General features: G+C 42.5%; 1 protein-coding gene across 3 annotated transcripts in view; it reads right to left on the bottom strand.

Moving 5' to 3' along the window:
* The window catches only part of GSDME (gasdermin E), a 59,979-nt gene extending 35,722 nt beyond the window's left edge, over positions 1 to 24,257 (bottom strand). Inside the window, exons 1-4 of one of the 3 annotated variants that reach the window (XM_063609724.1) lie at positions 23,662 to 23,722; positions 21,334 to 21,501; positions 15,498 to 15,727; positions 10,630 to 10,822 (exon numbers count right to left, since the gene is read on the bottom strand). In XM_063609724.1, the coding sequence (XP_063465794.1) occupies positions 10,630 to 10,822; positions 15,498 to 15,708 (404 nt within the window). In that variant the 5' untranslated portion in view covers positions 15,709 to 15,727; positions 21,334 to 21,501; positions 23,662 to 23,722. Of the gene's footprint in view, positions 1 to 10,629; positions 10,823 to 15,497; positions 15,728 to 21,333; positions 21,502 to 23,661; positions 23,747 to 24,025 lie in introns of those variants that run through there. The other 2 variants (XM_055293637.1, XM_055293636.2) reach the window with 2 other exon arrangements.
* Between the last annotated feature and the right edge of the window lie 903 nt (positions 24,258 to 25,160).

The raw sequence follows: 25,160 nt of genomic DNA, 5'->3' as shown, positions 1-25,160 counted from the left end.
CCTTGAGCAAACATAGGCAGTAGCCAGGTAGTGGTTACAACAGGCCTTGGGCAAGACCCAGAGCTGTGATGGCTTCAGTTCTGACCAGTGCAGTCCCAGTATTGGTGGCCACACAGCTGCTTGTGTCACCTCTCCCCCAGGTCCAGACAGCTCAGCATAGAGAGAGACTCTGTTTTGGAGAAAGTAAGGGAAGAGAACAAGAGTCTCTGCCTGTGATCCAGAGAATTCTTCCGGATCTTATACAAGACCACCAAGGTTGTACCTCTACAAGTCTATAAGAACCACACAGTTACTGGGCTTTGGGTGTCCTCTAATGCAGATACAGCTGCGGTGACAAAAATCTTGGATGACAACACCCAAGTACCTTTGAATACCTGGAAAGTCTTCCTAAGAAGGATGGGTATAAACAAGCCCAGATTGCAAAGACTACAATAAATACTTAAATCTTCAAAGCTCAGATACTGACAAACATCCACAAGCATCAAGACAATCCAGGAAAACATGACTTCACCAAACAAACTAAATTAGGCACCAGAGACCAATCCTGGAGAGACAGAAATATGTGACCTTTCAAACAGAGAATTCAAAATAGCTGTTTTGAGGAAACTCAAAGAAATTCAAGATAACACAGAGGAATTTGGCATTCCTTCAGATACATTTAACAGATATTGCAATAATTTAAAAGATTCAAACAAAAATTCCAGAGTTGAAAAACACAATTGACATACTGAAGAACACATCAGAGTCTCTTAAATAGCAGAATTGATTAAGCAGAAGAAATAATTAGTGAGCTTGAAGATAGGATTTTTGAAAATACATAAGAGGAGACAAAAGAAAAAAGAATGAAAAAGAATGAAATGCACCTAAAAGACGTAGAAAATAGTCTCAAAAGAGCAAATCTAAGAGGTATTGGCCTTAAAGAGGAAGGAGAGAAAAAATAGGGGTAGAAAGTTTATTCAAAGGGATAACAGCAGACAACTTCCCAAACCTAGAACAAGATATCAATACCTAAGTACCAGAAGGTTATAGAACACCAAGCAGATTTAACTGGAAGAAGACTATCTCAAGGCATTTAATAAGCAAATTCCCAAAAATGAAGGATAAAGAAAGGATCCTAAAAGCAGCAAGAAACTAACTGCATACAATGGAGCTCCAATATGTTTGGCAGCAGACTTTTCAGCAGAAGTCTTAAAGGCCAGGAGAGAGTGGCATGACATATTAAAGTGCTGAAGGAAAAAAACATTTACACTAGAATAGTATATTCAGCAAAACTATCCTTCAAACATGAAGGAGAAATATAGACTTTCTCAAAGAAAAGCTGAAGGACTTCATCAATACCAGATCTGTCCTACAAGAAATGCTAAAGAGAGTATTTTAATCAGAAAGGACATTAATGAGCAATAAGAAATCATCTGAAAGTCCAAAATGTACATGTAAGTACACAGAAAAAACACAGACTATTATAACACTGTCACTGTGGTATGTAACCTACTCATATCTTAAGCAGAAAGACAAAAAGATGAACCAATTAAAAATAATAACTACAGGGCCAGGCGCAGTGGCTCACACCTGTAATCCGGGCAGTTTGGGAGGCCGAGGTGGGTGGATCACCTGAGGACAGGAATTCGAGACCAGACTGCCCAGCATGGCAAAACCATGCCTCTACTAAAAATACAAAAAATTAGCCGGGCATGGTGGTGGGTGCCTGTAATCCCAACTACTCAGGAGGCTGAGGCAGGAGAATCACTGGAACCTGGGAGGTGGAGGTTGCAGTGAGCCAAGATTGTGCCACTGCACACCAGCCTGGGTGACAACAGCAAAACTCTTATCTCAAAAATAAATAAATAAATAAAATAAAACTACAAAAACTTTTCAAGACATAGACTGTACAGTAAGATAGAAATAGAAAAAAGGAAAAAGTTAAGCAGGGGGACAAAGTTAAGGCGTGGAGTTTGTATTCATTTTCTTTTTGTTTATGCTAGCAGTGTTAAGTTGTTATCAGCTTAAAATAATGGGTTGCAATAATGGAATAGTATTTGCAAGCCTCATGGTAACCTCAAATAAAAAACTTAAAACAGATGCACAAAAAATAGAAAGCAAGAAATTAAATCATACCACCAGAGAAAATCACCTTCACTAAAAGGAAGACAGGAAGAAAAGAAAGAAGAGAAGACCACAAAACAAATAATAAAATGGCAGGAGTAAATCCTTACTTATCAATAATTGAATGTAACTAAACTCTCCAATTAAAAGACATACACTGGCTAAATGGATTAAAAACAACAAAAAAAGAGACCAAATGATCTGTTGCCTACAAGAAACACCCTTCACCTATAAAGACACATACAGACTGAAAATAAAGGGATGGGAAAATCCCATGCAAATCACAGGCAAAAAACAGCAGGAGTAACTATATTTATGTCAGACAAAATCAATTTCAAGACAAAAACTATAAGAAGAGACAAAGAAGGTTACTATATAATGATAAAGGGGTCAATTCAGCAAGAGGATATAACAATTGTAAATATTTATGTACCCAACACTGGAGCACCCAGATATATAAAGGAAATATTATTAAAGCTAAAGAGATAGGCCCCCAGTGCAGTAATACCTGGAGAATCAACACCTAGCTTTCAGCATTTGACAGATCATCCAGACAGAAAGTCAACATCAGACTTATTCTGCACTACAGACCAAACAGATCCAACAGATATATACAGAACATTTCATCCAACAACTGAAGAATACACATTCTTTTCCTCAGCACATGGATCATTCGCAAGGATAGACCATACGTTAGGCCACAAAACAAGTTTCAAAACATCAAAAAATTGAAATAATATAAAGTATCTTCTCTGACCACAGTGGAATTAAAAAACTACATAGCAATAACAAGGGGAATTTGTGAAACTATGCAAATACACGGAAATCAAACAACATGCTCCTGAATGACCAGTGAGTCAATGAAGACACTAAGAAAGAAACTGAAAATTGTATTGAAACAAATGATAACAGAAACACAACAGCAAAACCTGCGGGGTACATCAAAAGCAGTACTAAGAGGAAGTTTAGAGCTGTACATACATCAAAAAAGCAGAAAAATTTCAAATAAACAATCTAACAGTGCATCTTAAAGAACTAGAAAATCAAGATCAAACCAAACCCAAAGCTAGTGGAAGAAAAGAGATAATAAAGATTAGAACAGAAATAAATTAAAATGAGGAAAACAATACAAAAGATTAATGAAACAAAAGTTTGTTTTCTAAAAAAGATAAATGAAGTTGACAACCTTTAGCCAGACTAAGGAAAAAAGAGAAGACCCAAATAAATAAAATCAGAAATGAGAAAAGAGACATTACATTAATACTGTAGAAATTCAAAGAATCATTAGAGGCTACTATGAGTAACTATACACCAATAAACTGGAAAACCTAGAAGAAATAAATAAATTCCTAGACACAAAACCTACCAAGATTGAACCGTGAAGAAATGGGATCAAACCCAAAAATAACAAAAAAACAAGTAATGGGATCAAAGCCAAAATAAAGTCTCCCAAAAAAGAAAAGCCAAGAAAAACCTGATGGCTTCACTGCTGAATGTTACCAAACATTTAAAAAAGAATGAATACCAATCCTACTAAACTATTCCAAAAAACAGAGAAGGAGGGAATACTTTCAAACTCATTTTACAAGGCCAGTATTACCCTGATACCAAAACCAGACAAAGACACATCAAAAAAAAACAACAGGCCAGTATTGCTGACGAGCAGTGATGCAAAAATCCTCAAGAAAATACTAACAAAATGAATTCAACAATACATTAAAAAGATAATTTATCATGACCAAGTGAGATGTATCCCAGGGATGGAAGGATGGTTCAACATATGCAAATCAATCAGTGTGACACATTTTATTAACAAAATGAAGAACAAAAACCATTTGATTATTTCAACTGATGCTGAAAAAGCATCTGATAAAATTCAACATCCCTTCAAGATTAAAAAACTGCACATAGAAGGAACATAGCTCCACAATAAAAGCCATATATGATAGACCCACCAGCTAGTATCATACTGAAATGAGGAAAAACTGAAAGCCTTTCCTCTAGGATCTGGAACACAACAAGGATGCCCACTTTCACCACTGTTATTCACCATAGTACTCGAAGTCCTAGCTAGGGCAATCAGACAAGAGAAAGAATAAAGGCATTCAAATTGGAAAGGAAGAAGTAAAATGATCCTTGTTTGCAGAAAACATGATTTTATATTTGGAAAAACTTAAAGACTCCACCAAAAAACTATTAGAACCAATAAACAAATTCACTAAAGTTGTAGGATATAAAATCAACATACAAAAATCAGTAGCATGTTTATAGGACAACAGAGACAATCTGAAAAAGAAATCAAGGAAATAATCCCATTTACAATAGCTACAAATAAAATTAAATATCTACAAATTAACCAAAGAAGTGAAAAATTTCTACAATGAAAACGATAAAACACTGAAGTTGAAGAGGACACAAAAAACATGGAAAGATATTCCATATTCACGGATCAGAAGAATAAATATTGTTAAAATGTCCATACTGCTCAAAGTAATCTATACTTTGTAGAGATTCAATGCAATCCCTACAAAATACCAGTGATGTTCTTCACAGCAATAGAAAAAAAACTACCCTAAAATTTATGTGGAACCACAAAAGATGCAGAATAGCCAAAGCTACCTTGAGCAAAAAGAACAAAGCTGGATGAATCACATTACCTGACTTTCAAATTATACTGCAGAGCTATAGTCATTAAAACAGTATGGTAATGGCATATAAACAAAAATATAGACCAATGGAATGTGATGGAGAATCCGGAAACAAATCCATACATCTATGGTGAACTCATTTTCAATAAAGGTGCCAAGAGCATAAATTGGGGAAAGGATAGCCTCTTCAATAAATGGTGCTGAGAAAACTGTATATCCCTAAGCAGAAGAATGAAACTAGACCCTATCTCTCACCATATGTAAAAACCAAATCAAAATGGATTAAACACTTAAATCTAAGACCTCAAACTATGAAACTACTATAAGAAAACATGAGGGAAACTCTCTAGGACATTGAACTGGGCAAAGATTTCTTGAGTAACATCCCACAGACACAAACCACTAAAGCAAAAATGGACAAATGGAATCATATCAAGTTAAAAACTTCTGCACAGCAATGAAACAATCAACAAAATGAAGAGACAACTCACAGAATGGGATAAAATATTTGTACACTACCCATGTGACAAGAGATTAATAACCAGAATATAAAAAGGGCTCAAACAACTGTAGGAAAAAAAACTAATAATCCTGTTAAAAATGGGCAAAAGATCTAAATAGACATTTCTCAAAAGATGACATACAAATGTCAGACAGGCATATGAAAATGTGCTCAACATCATTGATCATCAGGGAAATGCAAATCAAAACTACAATGAGTTATCACCTCACCCTGGTTAAAATGGCTTTTATCCAAAAGACAGGCAATAAAAACTGCTGATAAGAATGTGGAAAAAAAGGAATGCCTGTACACCGTTGGTGGGAATGTAATGTAAATTAGTACACTATGAAGAACAGTTTGGAGATTCCTCAAAAAACTAAAAATAGAACTACCATACTATCCTGCAGTCCAACTGCTGGATATGTACCCAAAAGAAAGGAAATCAGTATACTGAGGAGCTATCTGCACTCCTGCATTTACTGCAGCACTAGTCACAATAGTCAAAATTTGGAAACAACCTAATCCTCAATAGATGAATAACGAAAATGTGGTAAACATACACGATAGAGTACTATTTAGTCATAAAAAAAAAAAAAAAAAAAAAGTAAGATCCTGGGCTGGGCGCAGTGGCTCACGCCTATAATCCCAGCACTTTTGGAGGCTGAGGCAGGCAGATAACGAGGTCAGGAGTTCAAGACCAGCCTGGCCAATATGGTGAAAACCCATCTCTACTAAAAATACAAAAATTAGCCAGGTTTGGTGACGGGTGCCTGTAATCCCAGCTACTCGGGAAGCTGAGGCTGGAGAACTGCTTGACCCCAGGAGGCGGACGTTGCAGTGAGCCAAGATTATACCACTGCACTCCAGCCTGGGTGACAAAGCAAGACTCAGTTTCAAAAAAAAAAAAAAGGATAAGATCCTGTCATTTGCAACAACAGGGATGGAACTGGAGGTCATTATGTTAAACAAAATAAACTAGGCACAGAAAGATAAACTTCACATGTTCTTATTTGTTGAACTAAAAATTAAAATAATTGACCTCATGGAGATAGAAAGTAGAGGGATGGTTACCAGAGGCTGGGAAGGGTAGTGGGAGAGTGGTAGGGGGACGCATGGATAGTTAATGGGTACAATAAAAATAGAAAGAATGAATAAGATCTAGTATTTGATAACATAACTTTAGGATACCTAAAGAATGAATAAAATCTAGTACTTGATAGCATAACTTTAGGATACCTAAAGCCAATAATAGTTGTACATTTTAAAATAACTAAAACTGTGTAATTGGATTGCTTGTAACACAAGGGATAAATGCCTGAGGTGATGGATACCCCATTTTACATGTTGTGATTATTATACATTATATGCCTGTATCAAAACATCTCATGAGATATATTTTCCCATTAAAAAATTCCTCATTAAAAAAGTCATATATCCCATAAATGTATGTATATATATTTATGTAAATATATGTGTATATATATATATTCAGTGTAATTTTAAAACATTTTAATTATGAAGATTTATCATGGTCATAACATTGCTTTAATATACTGGTTTCATATAATTTATTTAATTTGGAATTCCTAATAAAGAACCAAACTCCTCATTACTGTATGTGCATAGAAAAACGTAATCTGCTTTACCAAAATTCCCTTTACAATACGATGAAGAATAAAAGTGGGATATGCCTTTATGGTAACACCCTCCTCAATCCCCAAATAGCCAGGAAAACACAACGTAGCATGGTCTCTGGAAAACAGTGGGGACCGAGGCCCAGAACTCAGGGGAGGGAGCTGACAGGTGTGCGCGCTCCAGAGTCCACTCACTTCCAGACATTCAGCCAGGAGAAAGCCTTCAGAGATCATCTAGTCCAACTATCTCACCTACAGCTGGGGAAACTGAACCCAAGGGCAGAAACGGCTTACCAAGTCGACCTAAGTTATTGACCAGGAATAAACTTACCAGACCCTAGGAAATTAGAAGCAACGAGCTGGTGGCAGAGGTGGGGTGGGCTGTGGCTTTTATACTTACAGTAGTGACAAATGGCAGCTGACCACGGAAGACAAGGCAGACAAATGAAAAGCGTATTACAGAATAATAATGAAAGAGCTTATTAAACACAAAAATGAAAGAGCTTATCACACGAATCCGAGTCACTATGAAAAAGACTCAATAAATTTGTTATTCTCCATTTAAAAAAAAAAGTACGTGATATTCCTTAGAATGGTTTCCATCAAGAATGCTAAGATCTGCACAGAGATTGCATTCACAGGGGTCAGCTCCAGGTATCCGGAAGGTTAATTTCTGTGGAATGCCTTCCTGCCCAGCACGGGCTTGTTTTTTCAAGGACAAAGTTTGTTTTTCATATGTGCACACATTTCACAGACAATAAAGCTAATATTCTGATTTTTGAGGCCTAAAATAACTTGTATGCAGATGACAACTTATCTAAATGACCTGAAATAAAAGTGACTGTAAATAAGCCCTCGGGAATGTACAGTTCTTAAGCATCATGAACTGCCACTCCCAAGGCCACGCATGTATCAACAACGCCTTATCAATCCCAGTGATGTTATGGGGAGTCCAAAGACAGGCAGACAACGGGGATAAGAATTTATTACTCCAGCATGAAGTAACAAGAATGTTCGCTTTACTGAGCTCCATGCCAAGAGCAGAAGTCTTCCCTTCCCGCCCCTGTCCTCCCCTCGCCTAGAGTTCAACTTGGCCTCCTAGCAGCCTAACAAGGGTGAGGCGATTCTGTGATAAAACTCCTCTTTGGTTTCTAGTCCTTGTATTTATTCTTTATCATGCTTCTGGTGGCACCACTCCCCAGGGCGTCCCTTCCCCCATCACCGCTACAAGTAATAGGACTCCCGAGTCCAAGTGACCTCATCCCTGTGTCCAAGCACCTCCAGGTGAGCACGCCTCGCTACGCACCTGTGCCTGCTCGGGCTAGTTTCTCTTCCATGATTCACCCACCAGGTATCCTCCCTAGGGACGCGGGTTCATGTCTCGGCCTTTACGTTCTGTGCTATCATTTTAATGACTTTTACATGATTTAGAGGAAAGAACAGGAGCTTTGGAGCAAGGAGCTTTGAGTTGAATCCCAGCACCAGCATCCAAATTGAGCTCTGTGTCTGGGAACAAGTTATTTCTCCTTCCTGAGCCTTGGTACCATTAAGTGTAAAAGGAGATGGCTGTGCGGGCGGAGTTGAGGAGAGGCTGCGTATAAAGTGCCTGGCACACAGTAGGTGCTCTGCGGATGCTTTCCTTCCCCTCCCCCACTCCCTCCTCCTCCACTCAGAACTATTGGCTCTGGCTTCTTTCTCTCCAGAATGTTTTCTCCCATCTCTTCTCAGTGACCCTCCTCATATGCTTCCTTTCGGCAAGAGCTTCTACACCTGAATCATGAAGAGTGTTTAAAAACCTTACCAAGAAATGTGATTATAGGACATTGCCAAACTGTGCTTCTTGAAATAGAAATAACGAGACAACAAAAGGCAGCTAAACTAGAGAGGGCTGCATGAGACTGAGGGAGCAGAGAAGACGCTCTGGACACCCCCCGCTTCCCTTTTCCCTTCCCCAGTGCCACCAGATTTAGCAAATGAAAATGCAAGACACCCAGTTAAATTTTCATTTCAGATAAATATCAAATACGTTTCTAGTGTGTCCCAACAATTGTAGTTGAGAAGGAAAATGGGACTCTAGCAAAGATAAGCTGTAGAGAAAGGAAAATAAAGATCATGACTGCCAGAGACAGAGGCAGCTGTCCCTTCTACCTGGTGCTACCAGAGAGAACTTCAAATTATCTGACCAAAAGGGAACCCCTGGCGGAGTCAGAGCTTTGTGTGGTCTTGGAGTTCTAGAAAGTGCCAGTAGGCAGTAAACACACAGCCACAGTCCTTCAGCTCCAGTAAGCATGGGCGGTTACTGGAGAGGGGCTTGGGACTTGAAGACGGCAGCTGCCCAGGCACCCTCAATGTCTGTACAAAATCCACCCACCTAATACTATGTAAGTCTTATCGTATTTTTTATTAATTTTTAAACATAATCTTGTGGAATGAGCACTTACTTAATATTCCATATAATCTTTAAAATGTTGCAAAAGATGAAGTAAGCCAGCCATACTTAAATACAAGTGAATTTTCTCTTATTTGGATTTGAATTTTTGCTTTAAAAGAATAAAGGGAAATAAAACTACACAGGAAAATGCACACGTTACTGTACAAACTGAAATATCATCCCCGCTGAATTATTGCAATAACTTCTCGACTGCACTCTCTGCTGCTGCCCATCCAGTCTCTTCTCAACTCAGCAGCCAGAATGATCCCTCTAAAAAATACATCAGATTATGCCGCTTCCCTGCCCAGAACCCTCCACTGGCTCTCAGTAAGTGTGAGCCTTTCCAGTGGCCTTCAAGGTCCTGTGGGACTTGGCGCCCCACCCCTTTCAGCCCCTCCGACTCTCCTCTCCTGCCCTCCCCTCGCTCACTGGGCACAGGCCACCCTGGCCACTGCCCACAGCATCCTGCCCAGATGTCCCTGTGCCTCCCCTCCCCTCCTGCAGAGCTTTGCCCTAATGCCAGCTTCTCCATGACACCTTCTCTGGCCATACTTTCTAAGTTCATAGCCCCCATTCCTAGCACATCCTAGCCCCTCTCACTGCTGCTGATTCCCATCAACCTACTGCACATTTTACTTTAGTTGTATATTTGGTATCTCTCCTCACTAGAATACAAGGCAGACATTTGGGCATTTTGCTCTCTGCGGCCTCCCCAGAATGTAGAACAGTACATGGCACATAGGATGCACTTGATACAATTATTTTTTGAATGTTGAATAAACATAAGGTAAGAATAATGATGAGCTATACTGTGGTAAGATGTATTTACCGAAAGCCAAACAATGAATAAATGTGGGGTTTTCTTCAAGACTTCAAAGACTAAAAAGAGCTCTTCTTTTAGAACTTTGTTACGCGCCTCTCACTTGCTTTCTTCTTTTTTTCATCAGAAAATTATAGAGCCAGAGGGGGGGTCATGACTTCCTGGCTTCTAAAATTAATATTCAAAAATGCAGGACAGAGCATTTTCACCGTTGGCATTTTATAAATCATGTGATTGAAGGAAATACATATTTGCCTGAAGTAACATCCTTTGAAAGTGCTTCCCAAGTCTCCCCGCCTCAGGCTAAGAACAGTCAAGCAATTCCAGACTAAAGAATGTGCTCCTCATGAAATGTCAACACAAGAGCATTCAGTACACATTTATTGATCGGCAGAGATCAAATCTGTCGCCCTTTTAACAAAGGTCCAACTGAATGACCTTTAAATGTGAGATGTGTCAAAATCCAAAATGCCAAACAGAAGCCTCCTTACCTCTCGACAGAGTCTCTGATGAGCTGCTGCAAATCCACCTCCTGCTTCCTCAGGGTTCCAAATGAAGACTGGCTCTCCACGCGGCTGCTGCCCCCCAGGTTCAGCTTGACCTTCCCCAGTGCGGTCTCCAGGGTTCCACTCACGTGGTTTGCAAACTTGCCCTCGTATTTCACAAAATCCGACTCCACGACCACTGGAATGGAGGAGACGAGCACAGGAAGCTGATGATGATAAGGCCACCAAGGTGTCTTGGGTCATTTAGCTTTCCAAGCCTGTGCAGAGCCCTGGAAAGCAGGAGGCTGGCACTCAGATGGAAAGCCAGCAGCCACGCTGTGTGTGTGGGCAAGAAAACAGGGCAGCACGTGTGTGTGTGTGTGTGTGTGTGTGTGTGTGTGTGTGTGTGGACCGCAGGCACGCAGTAGACCAGTGACCAGGGTTCCACTAGAAGCTTTTCTCTTTCATTTGTTTTCAATCCCAATATGTATAGAAAGGTGCACAGAAAGGACTAATGAATAAAGTTAGCGCCTGTTTAACCACTATCCAGGTGGATCAACAGGCCATTTTAAATGTGTACTTTTCCAGGGTGAAGACTGAAAGGGACTAGACAAAGAAGACACCTAAACAGAGAGAGAACAGCAGCCCCTATTCTGGATGCACCGCGAGAGGACAGCCTTCCTTGGCCACCTAGGCCTCTCTGGGGGCATCTTGGCTACCCACCCACCAGTCTTGGAAAACAATCCCCTGGCCCTTATTACCATCTCCAATCAAATTATTCCCTTCCCATATTTATGATTCTCTCTCTGACCTCTACCCAGTCATTCAATTCCTCATCATACAATTCCTTATCTCTGACTTCCTGATAAGGTCAGTGGACATGCCCTTTTTAAAATGATAAATGTCTGATCTCACATCTGAACTGTCAGCCTTCCCACATCTCCAGGTTTCTACTGTTCTCATTTGTAATCCAAACAAAAACCATCCTAAAAATAGTCTCTGTGTGGTGGCTCACATTTGTAATCCCAGCAACTTAGGAGGCTGAGGCATGAGGATCCCTTGAGGTCAGAAGTTCAAGACCAACCTGGGCAACACCAGCTACCCTGGAGGCTGAGGTGAGAGGATCACCTGCACCCAGGAGTACAAGGTTACAAGTGAGCAATGATCATGCCACTGCACACCAGCCTGGGTGACAGAGCAACACCTTATCTCTAAGAAAATATAAAAATAATAAATAAAAATAATTTTTAAAAGTCTCTATCATCACCATTTGGTAAGGAGACATTAAGAGTCCACTAGGAACTTCACACTTGGCCTTTTCCATTGTCTTGACCCAAGGCTCTCCTGGGCCCCCGGCTGCACTTCACAAGGGATTCAAACCCACCGGCAGTCTGAAAGGCTTCTTTCCATCCACTCACTGCCCCAACACGCATACTTCACCTACACTTCTTCCACTGCAGTCAAGAAAACCCACTCCTCAACCAGGGTTAATCAGAAGTAATCACCATTCAATCACCTTTGAAATTTATAAAACAGAGAATCATCTCCTGTACCACCAGCCCAAAAGTAAGAATGGTGTAAAAATTTATCCTATTCAGGGTCTTTTTTTGTTACTGTCTCATGGAAAACAAACATTTTGGGCAATGCCTTGGGAAGAAGGGCAGAGCAGAGATAAAGAGGTTAGGATTCTGTCCCTACTCAAATATTACTAACCGGGAGAATTTGGGTAATATTCATTTCCCTGAACCTCAGACTTTCATGAGCAATTTGGAGATAATTAATGATACCTACCTGATGGGTTCTGCTGCAGGTTTATGTATGTAAAGCATGTAAGGTAGAGTCTCACACATAGCAAACGCTCAATCTCTCCACTGTGGTTAGGCCACAGAAATATCATTTTCTAATAAACAGGACAGTCCTAGGTTCTACAAAGTATAGCAAAGACAGAAATTTTATCTTCAGCACACAGGTCTGGTCTTAGGCTTATTACCACTCCTGGAAACCCTGTCCCCAAGACTTGATCCACAGCAGGAAGGAACAGTCAAGATTTGTCTGTGTGTTCTGAAAAGTCACTCTAGACACACCTCCAAAGAAGATGTCATTTGTGCACACTTCTGCATCAAGCTGTCAACTGCTATTGCTGGAAGGGAAGAAATGAGGGGACCAACAGGCCATCACTTGGACTGCCAACACCAATCACCACCCTACACCCTTCACAGCCTTGGGCAACACATGTGCCAGTGAGGCTGCGAGTGGGAAAAAATAACAAAGGTGAAGCAACCTGACTCTACCCAGTAGACAAAATAGAAGACACTTCTCGTCACCGCCCTAACACCAACAGAACACAGAATCCAGGATGAGCTCTGACCCCAGATGAGCGTGCTCAGCGATTCTTCACCTGCAGTGACTGCCACTGGCCTCACTAAACCAGCACAAGTCTTTGTGATCTTTCAGGACACCACAAAAGAGGCATTTCACATCACAGAACAGTAAAACTCCAATTACTCAGGAGTTCCTGGTCTATTTTGTCATTTTTTTCCCTCTTGTTCCTTTTCATATTTAGTTATTTCACTGTTCGATAGAAGTTCTGCCAGAAAGCACACAGATTCCTGAAGGGGAGGGTGATGTAAAATTAATATCAATTCATTTGCCTATTGTGTGGCAGCTCTGATGAGCTGACTGGAGACAGCACTGGCTGGAATCCTTTCCTGGAAGAAAGTTTGAAGGTTATCTGTAAACTCAAATTATCTCCTCTACCTCTTTTCCCCTTTAATAGAGATGCAATCACAAAATTAGAGAATTCTAGAGCTGAAAGAGGATTCAGACATCATTTTGTCCAATAATTAAGAGCTGATATTTTCATATATCACCGCATTCGAAAAAGTAATGTTTCCATCCTCTGCTCCAGTAATTCTCTAAGAATTTATGCTAAAGCAGTTGCCTAAAAAACTACAACAAAAATGCACATAAAAATGCTCATTGCAGCCTTACTTATTAATCATCATTCTTTTTGTTTTATTTTGGAGACAGGGTCTCACTCTGTTGCCCAGGCTGGAATGCAGTGGCACAATCATGGCTGACTTCAGCCTCAACCTCCTGGGTTCAAGCGATCCTCCCACTTCAACCTCTCGAGTAGCTGGGACTACAGGTATATGCCACCATGCCTGGCTAATTTTTCAATTTTTTGTAGAGATGGGGTTTGCCACGTTGCCCAGGCTAGTCTCAAAACTCCTGGGCTCAAGCGATCTGCCCACCTCGGCCTCCCAAAGTGCTGGAATTACAGGCATGAGCCACTGAACCCAGCCTCAACATTATTTATTAAGCACTAAATTGTAGTGGTTAAGCAAATTAGGGTACATACACTCAAAGGAATATTACGTGTTTGTTGAAAATTGTATTTAAAAATATTTAAACCTACGGAAGAAAACTTAAGTAAAAAATAAGGAGTATATAAAAATTATATAGAGTATATTTTCTTTTTTTTTTTTTTTTTTTTTGAGACGGAATCTCACTCTGCTACCCAGGCTGGAGTGCAGTGGTGCAATCTTGGCTCACTGCAACCTCTGCTGCCCGGGTTCAAGCGATTCTCCTGCCTCGGCCTCCTAAGTAGCTGGGATTACAGGTGCCTGCCACCATGCGCGGCTAATTTTTATATTTTTAGTAGAGACGGGGTTTCACCATGTTGGCCAGGCTGGTCTTGAACTCCTGACCTTGTAAGCCACCTGCCTCGGCCTCCCAAAGTGCTGGGATTACAGGCATGAGCCACCACGCCCGGCCTACAGTATATTTTCAATTTCGTTATTAAAAATCAGATGCAGAGAAATAAAAGGCTACAAACCAAGTGTCAGTGGGAATTAACACATGATGGTAGAATTTTTTATTTTTAAATTTTCTATTTCATCCCTTTCTATATTTTATACTGTACTGTAATAATACATCTAACCCCATTTTTGATGTCTGACTGCTCTCAGCTTCTGAGCCCCCACTCCTCCTTCTCTTTCTTTTGCACATCTGGACAAGCTGATAAGAGATTCCAGGTGCTCTGTCCACGGTGTCAGTGAAAGCTCAAACCACATAAGCCCATCCCCCATGCAGGGACCAATGCCCATCTCCTCTCACTAATCACAATAAAAGCCGAGCCCATCTCCTTATCCCCTTCTCTGTGGCCATGTTTGGACCAGCTTTAGAGACTGTCCTGCTTTCCCCAGAAAGCATCATTATGTGAATAATAAAAATTTTCACACCTTCCTGATGGGTATGTGGCATCATCAGTTCAACACCAAACCACATTTGGAGTAGGTGATCCACCCCACTTATGCTGAGTGGCCACAACATGTACAGTCAGCATGTCTTACTTTTATACTAAACCACAAAATTATTTTTAAAAGGTTAAGCTATAATGTGTCACATCAGGCCTGCAGAATTTTGTTCATTTTAAGAAAGGATATGTTTTTAAGATGACAGGCAAAGAAACAGGAGAATTCATTATAAAGCATCTGGACTCAAGGCAATACGTGCATTAAAGAACAATCATCGACCAGGCACGGTGGCTGATGCCTGTAATCTCAGCACTTTGGGAGACCGAGGTGGGTGGACCACTTGAGGTTAGGAGTTTGAGACCAGCCTGGCCAATACGGTGAAACACTGTCTCTACTAAAAATACAAAAATTAGCTGGGCGTGGTGGTGGGTGCCTGTAATCCCAGCTACTCAGGAAGCTGAGGCAAGAGAATCACTTGAACCCGGGAGGCGGAGGTTGCAATGAGCCAAGATCACACCACTGCACTCCAGCCTGGGCGACAGAGACTCTGTGTCAAAAAAAAAAAAAAATCATCTTTTCTGAGACTAATTATAGAATATACCCAAGGAAACATACCTGGACTTGGAAATTGGTCTTCTATGAGTACATCGCCAAGGGTGAGGGATAAAAACTGGTACTTGGGTCTCTGCCAGCACCAGAATCTCTTCTTTTTTGTCACCAGACTTAGAAGCTGTAACTTATCAGAGTCATTCAGATTTGATACTGCAATCAGGTCACCATCAGCATCAACTTCTCTAAGAAAATTCCTCGTTGCTTTGGCAAACATTTTGAAAGCTCCAGATTGCCTGAAAAAGTAAAGTTATCCTAAAATCAAATAAAAAGTTACTATTTTGTGGCTTTTTTCCCTAAAATTACTGTATTTCTCCCTATTCACAACAGTTCACATGAAAGAATATCTTCATCCTAGAAGACCCTCTAGTTTGACTTTAGCTCATAATAAAGAACTCAAATAGAGATATTGAAAGAACATATATATACCAGTCTGGATATGCTAAGGTTATGCTTCAGAAACAATCCCTAAATCTTAGTGGTTTATTACAATAAGGGTTTGTTGCTCATACTACATGCACAATACAGGGGTACAAGAGAGTTTTGTTTATTATGGTTATTCAGGGATCCAGACTGAAGGGAAAGCCAACATCTTGAACACTGTCAATCATTATCTAACAGGAGTTTTGGAAGGTCTCACACCAGCAATTAAATGATCTAGCCCCAAAGTGACACAAGGCAGATTGTTTATAACTTGTCAGAACTAGTCACATGGCCTCAACCAACAATAAGGGCCAGAAAATACAATTTTTATCAAGAATCCGGAAGGCAGGCTGGGCATAGTGGGTGACACCTGTAATCCCAGCATTTTGGGAGGCCAAGGTGGGAGGATTGCTTGAGTCCAGGAATTGGAGACCAGCCTGGGCAACATAGCAAAACTCCAAATTAAAAATTAAAAAAGTATCTGGGTGTGGTGGCGCACAGCTGTAGTCCCAGCTACTCGGGAGGCCGAGGTGGGAGGATTGCTTGAGCCCAGGAGTTCAAAACTGCAGTGAGCCATGATCATGTCAACGTACTCCAGTCTGGGCGACAGTGCAAGATTTTGTCTCAAAAAGGCAGAGAGCTGGGAATATTTGTTGAACAACAACACACTGACTACCGTAATAGATAGCTTACTTATGACTACTTATTTGAAGGGTCAAAGGTGCTTTTTCTCTACACTGTGTGATTTCTCATATTCAGATAATGAAAAGTAACTAGCTATGGCTTTTTAACCCAGGAAATAAAGGCACAGTCATACTTTAGCAAGAGGGGTAAAGAAGAGACACATTGGAAGATATAAAAAGGAAAATATTACATTCAAGAGTAGCAGTATAGACTATTTAATAAATGCTGTTGGAACAATGGGCTAACCCTCTGGAAAGAAAAAAACTGAATTCGTCTCTCATACCATAAATAAAGCAAATTCCCAATGAAATCAAGAGGTTTCTTTGAGGAAAAATGAAACTGTGAAAGTACTAGAAAAAATAGAGAAATATTTGTACAATCGCAGGACGAGAAGGGCCTTTAGAAAGACAAAGAGCAAACTGAGAAAATAATTGTAATATTTATGACAGGGAACAAAAATGCTTAATGTATTTTTAAAAACTTTTACAAATCAAGTTTTAAAATTCTGTACTCCAAGAGAAACACAGTCAATGGTTCTAAACCACTCACAATACACAAATTGCACATAACCCAATATATATATACACACACATGTGTAATAAATTACCACATAAAAAAGAAGAAAATAACATTTTTACAAACTATCTATGGTCAAAATGAAAAGCTGTAATGCACAAGAACTGTGTTTTATTTTTGCTTGCACCCTGGTGCTTGGCACAGTTGCACAGTCACACAGCTCTTAGAATTTAAGAGATGAGAATAATCTCAGACTTTAGCTCAATCCACTTTAACATGAATCTCTTTTAGGGTGTGGGAAATCATTTGTCTTATCGATCACTGGTTCTTTTCTACAGTATCTTTTCTTAGATTATTATGAAGCAGTAGCTACCTGACCCTGTTCTAGTATATTAACACTAGGAATAAACATTTAAGGAAAAAATTCTAAAATATGCAAGGAAGTTCCTTTCTGATAAGGTGAACTGCAAAGCAGCATGACTAAGGATGCTCAGGCTGTCATCTGTAATTTATCTGTCACTATGCTATGCATAAGAATCTTACATTCAATGGAATACTCATTTATTTATTTACCAAATCATCAAATGAATCATTCACTATTTTTTCTTGAGTACCTACTATACGACTGTGTTTAAGCACTTAGGATACAGAGACAAAAAATAATTTCTCTCCTCAATGAGCTACTAGTTTGGTGGCCAGATGGAGAAATAAACAGCTTAGTTTTATGTTAGCTACTGCCAGAGATTGTTCCAGGGAAAGAACCAAGAAAAAGGCATCTAAATCTCATTGGAGAGAGGCATACTGTCACAGAAGTCCTCTTGAAGTCGATGACATCCAAGCTGCATTGTGTAGGCTAAGTAGAAGGAAGCCAGGCAAAGGAGGACTGTATGGATGCCGTAGCTGAGGAGCAGCCATTATGAAAGCACAAAATTTGCAGAAGGTGGTGGAGGGATGGGGAAGACAGTGCCAAGCAAACGGGTTACTAGTGAGCTTGAGATGGCCCAGGAGATGTTGTGTTGTATTGATCTGCCATCCACCACTTTGACAGACTGGAAAGACTGGTCAAGCTCTGAGCTTGACTCTCACACTGGAATGCAGCATTCCAGAGTGGAGAAGGGCCAGAGGCAATGCTGGGGAAGCCCCCAATCCATGTCCTGCCTCTCCTGCAGGGCAGCCAGGGAAACAGGTGCCATTGGAGGGTGTGTGATCAGAATGATCCCTTAGAAAAATCTTCTAGAAGCAAAATAGCAAAGGGACTATAGGGAAACAAGATTAGAGATAGACACAAATGGCAATGCTGTGGACTACGTCGGTGGCATAAGGATAGAAAAGACACTGGTTTGGTGAAGGGTGGTGAAGAAAGAAAGAAGGCTCCCTGGGGCGTCATGCTGGTATCCCAAGTGCAGGCTGGGAGATGAGAAGGAAAAGCCAGTTACCAAGAGAGGAAATTCGAAAGGAACAGATATACTTTGCCAAACACGGGACTGGGTCTCCCTGAGGGCCTGTGAGAACTCGTCCTGCTAGTCCATGAAAAGAACCACAGAACCATCTGCTTTAGTTTACCACTGCTGGCAGGATCTCCACTGTTACGGCTTCTATTCTTTTCTGGGACAAGCTGAAAGGGAGTTCACTCACGCACTTGCCTTCAGATCACACAGGTTTCTGTAGAAACCAAATCAGCCTTGCCATTAAAACAAAATAAAACCCATCTGCTGTGGGTGGGAAAACCTTAATAAAGACACCGGTCCTCCCCCACAGGGATTAGATGGTAAAAAAGAGGAAATTCCTAAATTAATTTTTAATGTTTTTTTTTCCATCTAACATCAAACAGCTAATTTGCCTTCTTGGCAGGGTAGGCTGCTTTAAGGCGAGTAACTGGAGGTGGCTATTTATTGCTTTGTTTATTAGACTCAGACTTTTTAATCATGGGACTCTGAGAATATTCTCCTGGTGAAGTTAAAGTTGGAGGTTTCAAACACCGCATGTTCTCACTCATAGGTGGGAATTGAACGATGAGAACACATGGACACAGGAAGGGGAACATCACACTCCGGGGACTGTTGTGGGGTGGGGGGAGGGGGGAGGGACAGCATTAGGAGATATACCTAATGCTAAATGACGAGTTAATGGGTGCAGCACACCAACATGGCACATGGATACATATGTAACAAACCTGCACATTGTGCACATGTACCCTAAAACTTAAAGTATAATAATAATTATTAGAAAAAGAAAAAAAATAAAGTTGGAGGTTTCTTTATTACTATTACATATGAATTACACTTACATGGTTCAAAAATCTAAATTATGTAAAGGATACACATTGAGAAATCCCATTCCTGCCCAGGCCCCAGCAACCCTTTCACTCCTCTCTCCTGCAGCCATATTTCCTTCATATTTCTTTATAGAGGTGTAGTTAAAAGGAGTCTGAACACTGCTCAGTATCTTGCTTTCTGCCACATACTCCCTTATGCAGAGGTATCATCGTGCATTTTACTTGTCCCACGTTGCTGACCACTTGGGTTATTTCTAAATTTTTGTTATATTAAAGATGTCCACAGTAAATACCCCATACAGATGTCCTCCTCATAAACAAATGTATCTGAAGAGTAGATCCCTAGAAAAGAGATTGCTAGAACAATGGGTAAATGCGTCTGTAACTGTAGGAGTTGTGCTATTCTGCAGTCTGACCAATAATGTACAAAAGTATCCATCTTAGCAACAGTGTATCATTAGACTTTTGGATTTTTGCCAGTCTGATAGGTGAGAAATGGAATCTCAGCCTAGTTTTAGGTTGTGTTAGTTTTAATACAAATAAAATCAAGCATCTTTTATTTTGTTGAAAGGCTTTCTGTATTTAACTGTATCCTTTGCTCATTTTCTATTCTTGCTTTTTTTGGCTTTATTTGCAGGAATGTTTGATATAATAAATCTACCAAGATATAGGGTAGGAACAACAGAGTTTATCATGCAGCATTAGGGGACAATACACTGCCACCATCATTCTCAAACACATAAGAACTAGTCAGCCAGGAAAGATTAAAGAATATGGCCAGGTCCAAATGAATGAAGGATCTAGAACTCAAGTTGCCTGACACAGACAAGCATGGTCATGTCTCAGCCAAAAGTCAGACTCTGGATTAAAATTTTCGCAATGCTCCAATTTGGGAGAAGATGAAAATGGCCTCAGGAGACATCCTGCTCAAATAGCTCATGGCCTAAAAACTCACTGCACTTCACAGTTGTTACATAGATCACGGGCTCTTGCACAGAGCCTTAAAAGTTATATTAGCGGCCGGGCATGGTGGCTCATGCCTGTAATCCCAGCACTTTGGGAGGCCGAGGTGGGGCAGATCACCTAAGGTCAGGAGTTCGAAACCAGCCTGGCCCAACATGGTGAAACCCCGGTCTCTACTAAAAATACAAAAATTAGCTGGACATGGTGGCAGGCAGTAATCCTAGCTACTCGGGAGGCTGAGGCAGGAGAATCACTTGAACCTGGGAAGCAGAAGTTGTAGTGAGCCGAGATCCTGCCATTGCACTCCAGCCTGGGCAACAAGAGCGAAACTTTGTCATAAAAAAAAAAAAAAAAAAAAAAAAAAAAAAAAACTTGTATTAGCAAACAGTCCTTATTCACTTGTCTGTCTGGCTTCCCAGCTCAAAGCAGATGAAAACTAAAAAAGCCAAAGCAAATGCAGTAAGGACATCCTAGCTCGAGTCAGACTCCTGGACAAGAGACCTTGGGGAGCAGACACCAAGAAAGCAAGACAATGACACAAAGTAGCAAAGCACACAGCCAACTGGAGCCACTGGGAACAAAGAATCTTAAAAATAGTTTCCAAGGTAATGACTGCAGGAGAAGATAACTATATCCACTACTGCCTGTTAAGACTGATTCAGAGTCATGGAATTATCTAGTTTTTGAATTAGAAGAGAAACCTCATTCTTTCTCATACTCCATTCAGGATTCTTCTTAAAAGCAGCTCTGGTTGAACCCTGGGCCTCTGCTTGAAGAGTTCTAGAGAAGAAACTTCAACATCAAAATACTCTAGACAAAGAGAGGAGCTACTGTTTGTTGAGTACCTGCTATGTTCCAGGCATGGGGCTTACTGCTTTATACACATTTCCTTATTTAATCTTCACAATAACTCTTTGAAGGAGGCATTGTCCACATTTTACAGATGAGGAAGCTGAGGTTCAAAGATGTTGAGTAACTCACCCAAGATCACAGCAAAGAGAGAAGCAGCCCTGACATCTGGGAGCTGGCCTGGAACTACCAGGCCCTGGTGTTGCTGACCATGAATAATGTCACAGAGCATCAACATCAGGCAAGGCCAGTCTTGTCATGATAAATCAACATGAAAACAAGGCTTCTCTGTAATCATACCTGAACACAGACAAAACATGAACATGTTCAAAGCACAAAAATGATCAAATACCACCCCCCTTCCAATCATTAGCAGTCCTAATGAGTGACTGCTGCTTCCTGACCAATCACAGCTATAGCCTCTCTCTGGCCTTCTCTCATTTTTGACGAGATTTACAAGGATACTCAATCACAGAATTTCCCCTGCTTCCCTGACCACATCCAATTCAGAGCAAAGCCCTCTTTCCCGGAATCACCTACTACGTGCCCAAATCCTCTGTCCTTTCTAACACCTCTTAATGAGACATCTCAGGGTTCCCCATGGTGTCCCTCACTGCAAGGAGAAATAAACCAACTTATTGAACTGTCAGTGTGTTCCTGGAGGTCTTTGACTGGAGGGGATTGAACATCACATAGACAATCAGTGCTGAGCCAAGATTCCACCCGAGGTCCACCTGACTCCAAAGCCTGTGTGCCCTTGGCCACTCTACTCTGCTGGCTCCCAGTTCAGCTTTTTTTTCTGTTCTAATGTGGGCCTCATATTTTTCATTCTATAACATAAAAAAGTGCCCTTGAAAAGGTAAACCTCAGTTACGGTGGAAACAAAAATCATTGCTATGGAACATGTGTCATTTCCTTTCTATCTGGGGAGATGAAACATGGCTGTACTTGTCTACTTGTCTCATTGTTAACAATTTCAGCATACTTTGAATTAGTTTTAGTTTTCTAGATAGCAAAGTGCAATTGGGTCTATTAAATTAGAACAAAGGTGGCATCTTTTATCTTCCTATGCCTACAGCCCAGTACCTGAGCTCATTTTTAATGAGAAGACAAATTAATATTTCATCATTTCTTTCTAAAACAAAAATCGGTATGTGAACTCTACGATGGTCGTAAGACAGGCATGAGCTCGAAAAGAGAGGGAGAGTGAGGCGGCAAAGGCTTTGGGGAAGTGGAGTGGGTAACAGAGGACAGTCTGGGTAAGAATAGAGAAGATGCGGTGTGGTGGCAGACACCTGCGGTCTCAGCTACGGGTGGATGGGAGGATCCCTTGAGCCCAGGAATTCAAGGCTGCAGTGAGCTAGGATAGCGCCACTGCACTCCAGCCTTGGTGACAGAGCGAGACCTTCTCTCAACAATAACAAAGAACCTAGCCAAGGGACCGTGGCTGGGGAACTGGGCCCTTTCTGTCTCAGATCTACCTAATAGTCTGGGCTCAACTTCTCCTTTAGAAAAAGAGCTTGGTGGTGGTAGATTGTGAAGACAATTAATTTCACTCTTCAGCTGCTTCTCCAACCCCACAGCACTCCTTTCATTCCACTTGGACTTGGCCGCCTGCCTGCCTCTCGAGGACAGCGACCCCAAGCCATCCATCCCTTTCACTATCCCATTCACTATTCCGGACAGAGTAGACTCTGGAGGAGTAGGTGGTCAGTGTGTTCAGTCCACAACCAACGCTTTTCTAAGAGGTGCCCTCTAGTCTTTCCCCTCGGGGTGCAGACGGCAAGTAGCTCTGGAAAGGGTCAGGGGGTCCTCAAATGGAGACCAAAGGAAGCCACGCGGGCAGCTGTTGAGAGCCATTCCAGCTCATGCCGGGCACACCGAGTGGGGCTTGGCCTCCTCTCCAAACTAGGGGCCCTCTAGATACCGGAGCAAGGTGGATGGGGATGGATGGGGACTTTTTTCCGTCCAGAGAGACTGAACTCCGTATCTGCTCCGCGGCCCCCCTCCCCGCACACACGCCCCCGAGCCGGGAGAGCCTCCGCAGCACCCAGAGGAGAGACCGGAAGACAAAGGATGAACGAGTGGGGAGGGAATGGTCTGGGGGGGAAGGGTGAACGAAAATACCAGCTGCGCTTGCAACATCCAAGGGAGGAAGTGGCAGCGGGGACGGGGAGAGGATGGGAAGGGGATGCTGACTGCGAGTTGGGGCGGGACGCGGTGATGGGAGGGGACCGGGCCGGGAATGCGGGAAGCGAGGGGAGCGACGGGACCTGCCGTTCCAGCGGCCGGGCAGCCAATCTATTCGTCTCCCCTAGGAAGGAGCGAGGGGAGGGTGTCCCAGAGAGAAAGCGCGGCGCGGCCTCGGCTGCCCCCGGCCCGGGACACCCAAACAGACCAAAGAGGAGCCGGAGTGGATCCTGGCGCGGATCCCGCAGCCCGCGCCCGCCGCGCACTTACCCGCGCGCCTGCTGCTAGGTCTCCGGCAGCCGCGCCCCCTGCGCTGGCGGAGTCGGAGGAGCCTGCGCTGGGCCGGCCGGGGGCGGGCGCTCGGGGAGGGCGGGGGGCGGGCGCTCGGGGAGGGCGGGGGGAGGGCCCGCCCGCCGGGACCTTTGCTCGGTCCGGGCGCCCCAGAGCCGCGGGACTGGCCGCCGGAGGCTGCGGGAGGGGCGCGGGGCGGGGGCTGCAGCGGCGGCGGGCCCGGGCCAGACCTTCCAGAAGCCCCGGAGAGAGCCGCTTCCCTTCCTTCGTGTGACTCTCTGGGAGCCGGGTCTCTGACGGCCCAGGGTTCGGCCGGAGTCCCCGCGCACTTTTCGGGACTCACCCGGGAGATGTCGGGGCCTCTCGGGAAGAGTGGGCTGCGCCTGCTTTCCGCGGCCGCCTCCCCTCTTAGCTGCGCGGGACCGTGGGGTTTGAGAGCGGCGCCTCCTCGCGGGGCCGGACCCGCCACCCACAGTGGAGTGTGGACTGACACCGCGGCTTCACGGTTCAACCAGGAAAGTCCAAGGCCTGTCCAGCCTGTGGGAGCCCCTAATGCCCGTGGCTGGAGTAGCATCGGGTGTGTGGTGCGACAGTGCCCACACTTAGGCCTGCCGCTAATCAGTGATTCATTCATGTAAACTCCACTCTAAGCTCCTTGAGGGCAAAACCAGGCGCTCTCACACACTGGGTGCTCAGTGAATACTGAACCGAGGAATCTAAGCATAGCTGGTGCTCAAACATTGCTTTCTGATGAACTGACTTAAATATTAGCTCTTTTTGTAACATTAGGACCGGCTGAAACCGATTAACCATTACTTAAGTTGTTACAGCGAGGCAGAGCCAAAATCTCCCGGGCATGTGCAAGAGGGAAAGCTTTCTAATTGTGAACACCACGCGCCCGCAGAAGGCTGCATTGGCATCACCTGGGACTGGTTAGAAATGCCAAAAACGCCTGACCCGCCCCCAGGTCCAGAAGACAGATTTGAGCTTTGCCTCTTGTCTCCTTGCCAGTTGACTGGCAATAAAGGTTTTTCTTTTCTCAAAAGCCTGGGCCACAGTATTGGTTTCTGTGTGCCTCCGGTTACGAGCCCATTGCTCAGTGACACTTTCAGTCAGTATATCATCTTCACTGTGCAATGCTCTCTACTAAGCTGAGAGCAAGGAATAAGAGAAAATGAAATTTCTGCCTTGCGAGAACTCACACAGAGTATGGAGTTGTGTGGCTGTCTTCAAGGCTGTTCGGGGCGGGCAGGTAGAGAAGCCCGGCAGCGCTTTCCCTTGGGCCCCCCTATGTTTTAAACATATCTCTAGATTGCAATTATCCACCTCACTGTAAAGCCTTTCCTGACTATCCAAATTAAAAGTGCTGCCCACCCACCCACCGGAACACCTCCTAGTTCCTCCTCTACTTTATTTTTCTCTTTGCACTCACCACCATCTGATAGACTGTGTGCCTCTTACTTATTTCATGTATTAAC

The sequence above is a fragment of the Symphalangus syndactylus genome, chromosome 9 (genome assembly GCF_028878055.3).
Source record: "Symphalangus syndactylus isolate Jambi chromosome 9, NHGRI_mSymSyn1-v2.1_pri, whole genome shotgun sequence".
Classification (NCBI taxonomy): Eukaryota; Metazoa; Chordata; class Mammalia; order Primates; family Hylobatidae; genus Symphalangus; species Symphalangus syndactylus.
Note: the sequence above shows the minus strand (reverse complement) of the source record. Positions and strands in the feature narration are given on the sequence as shown.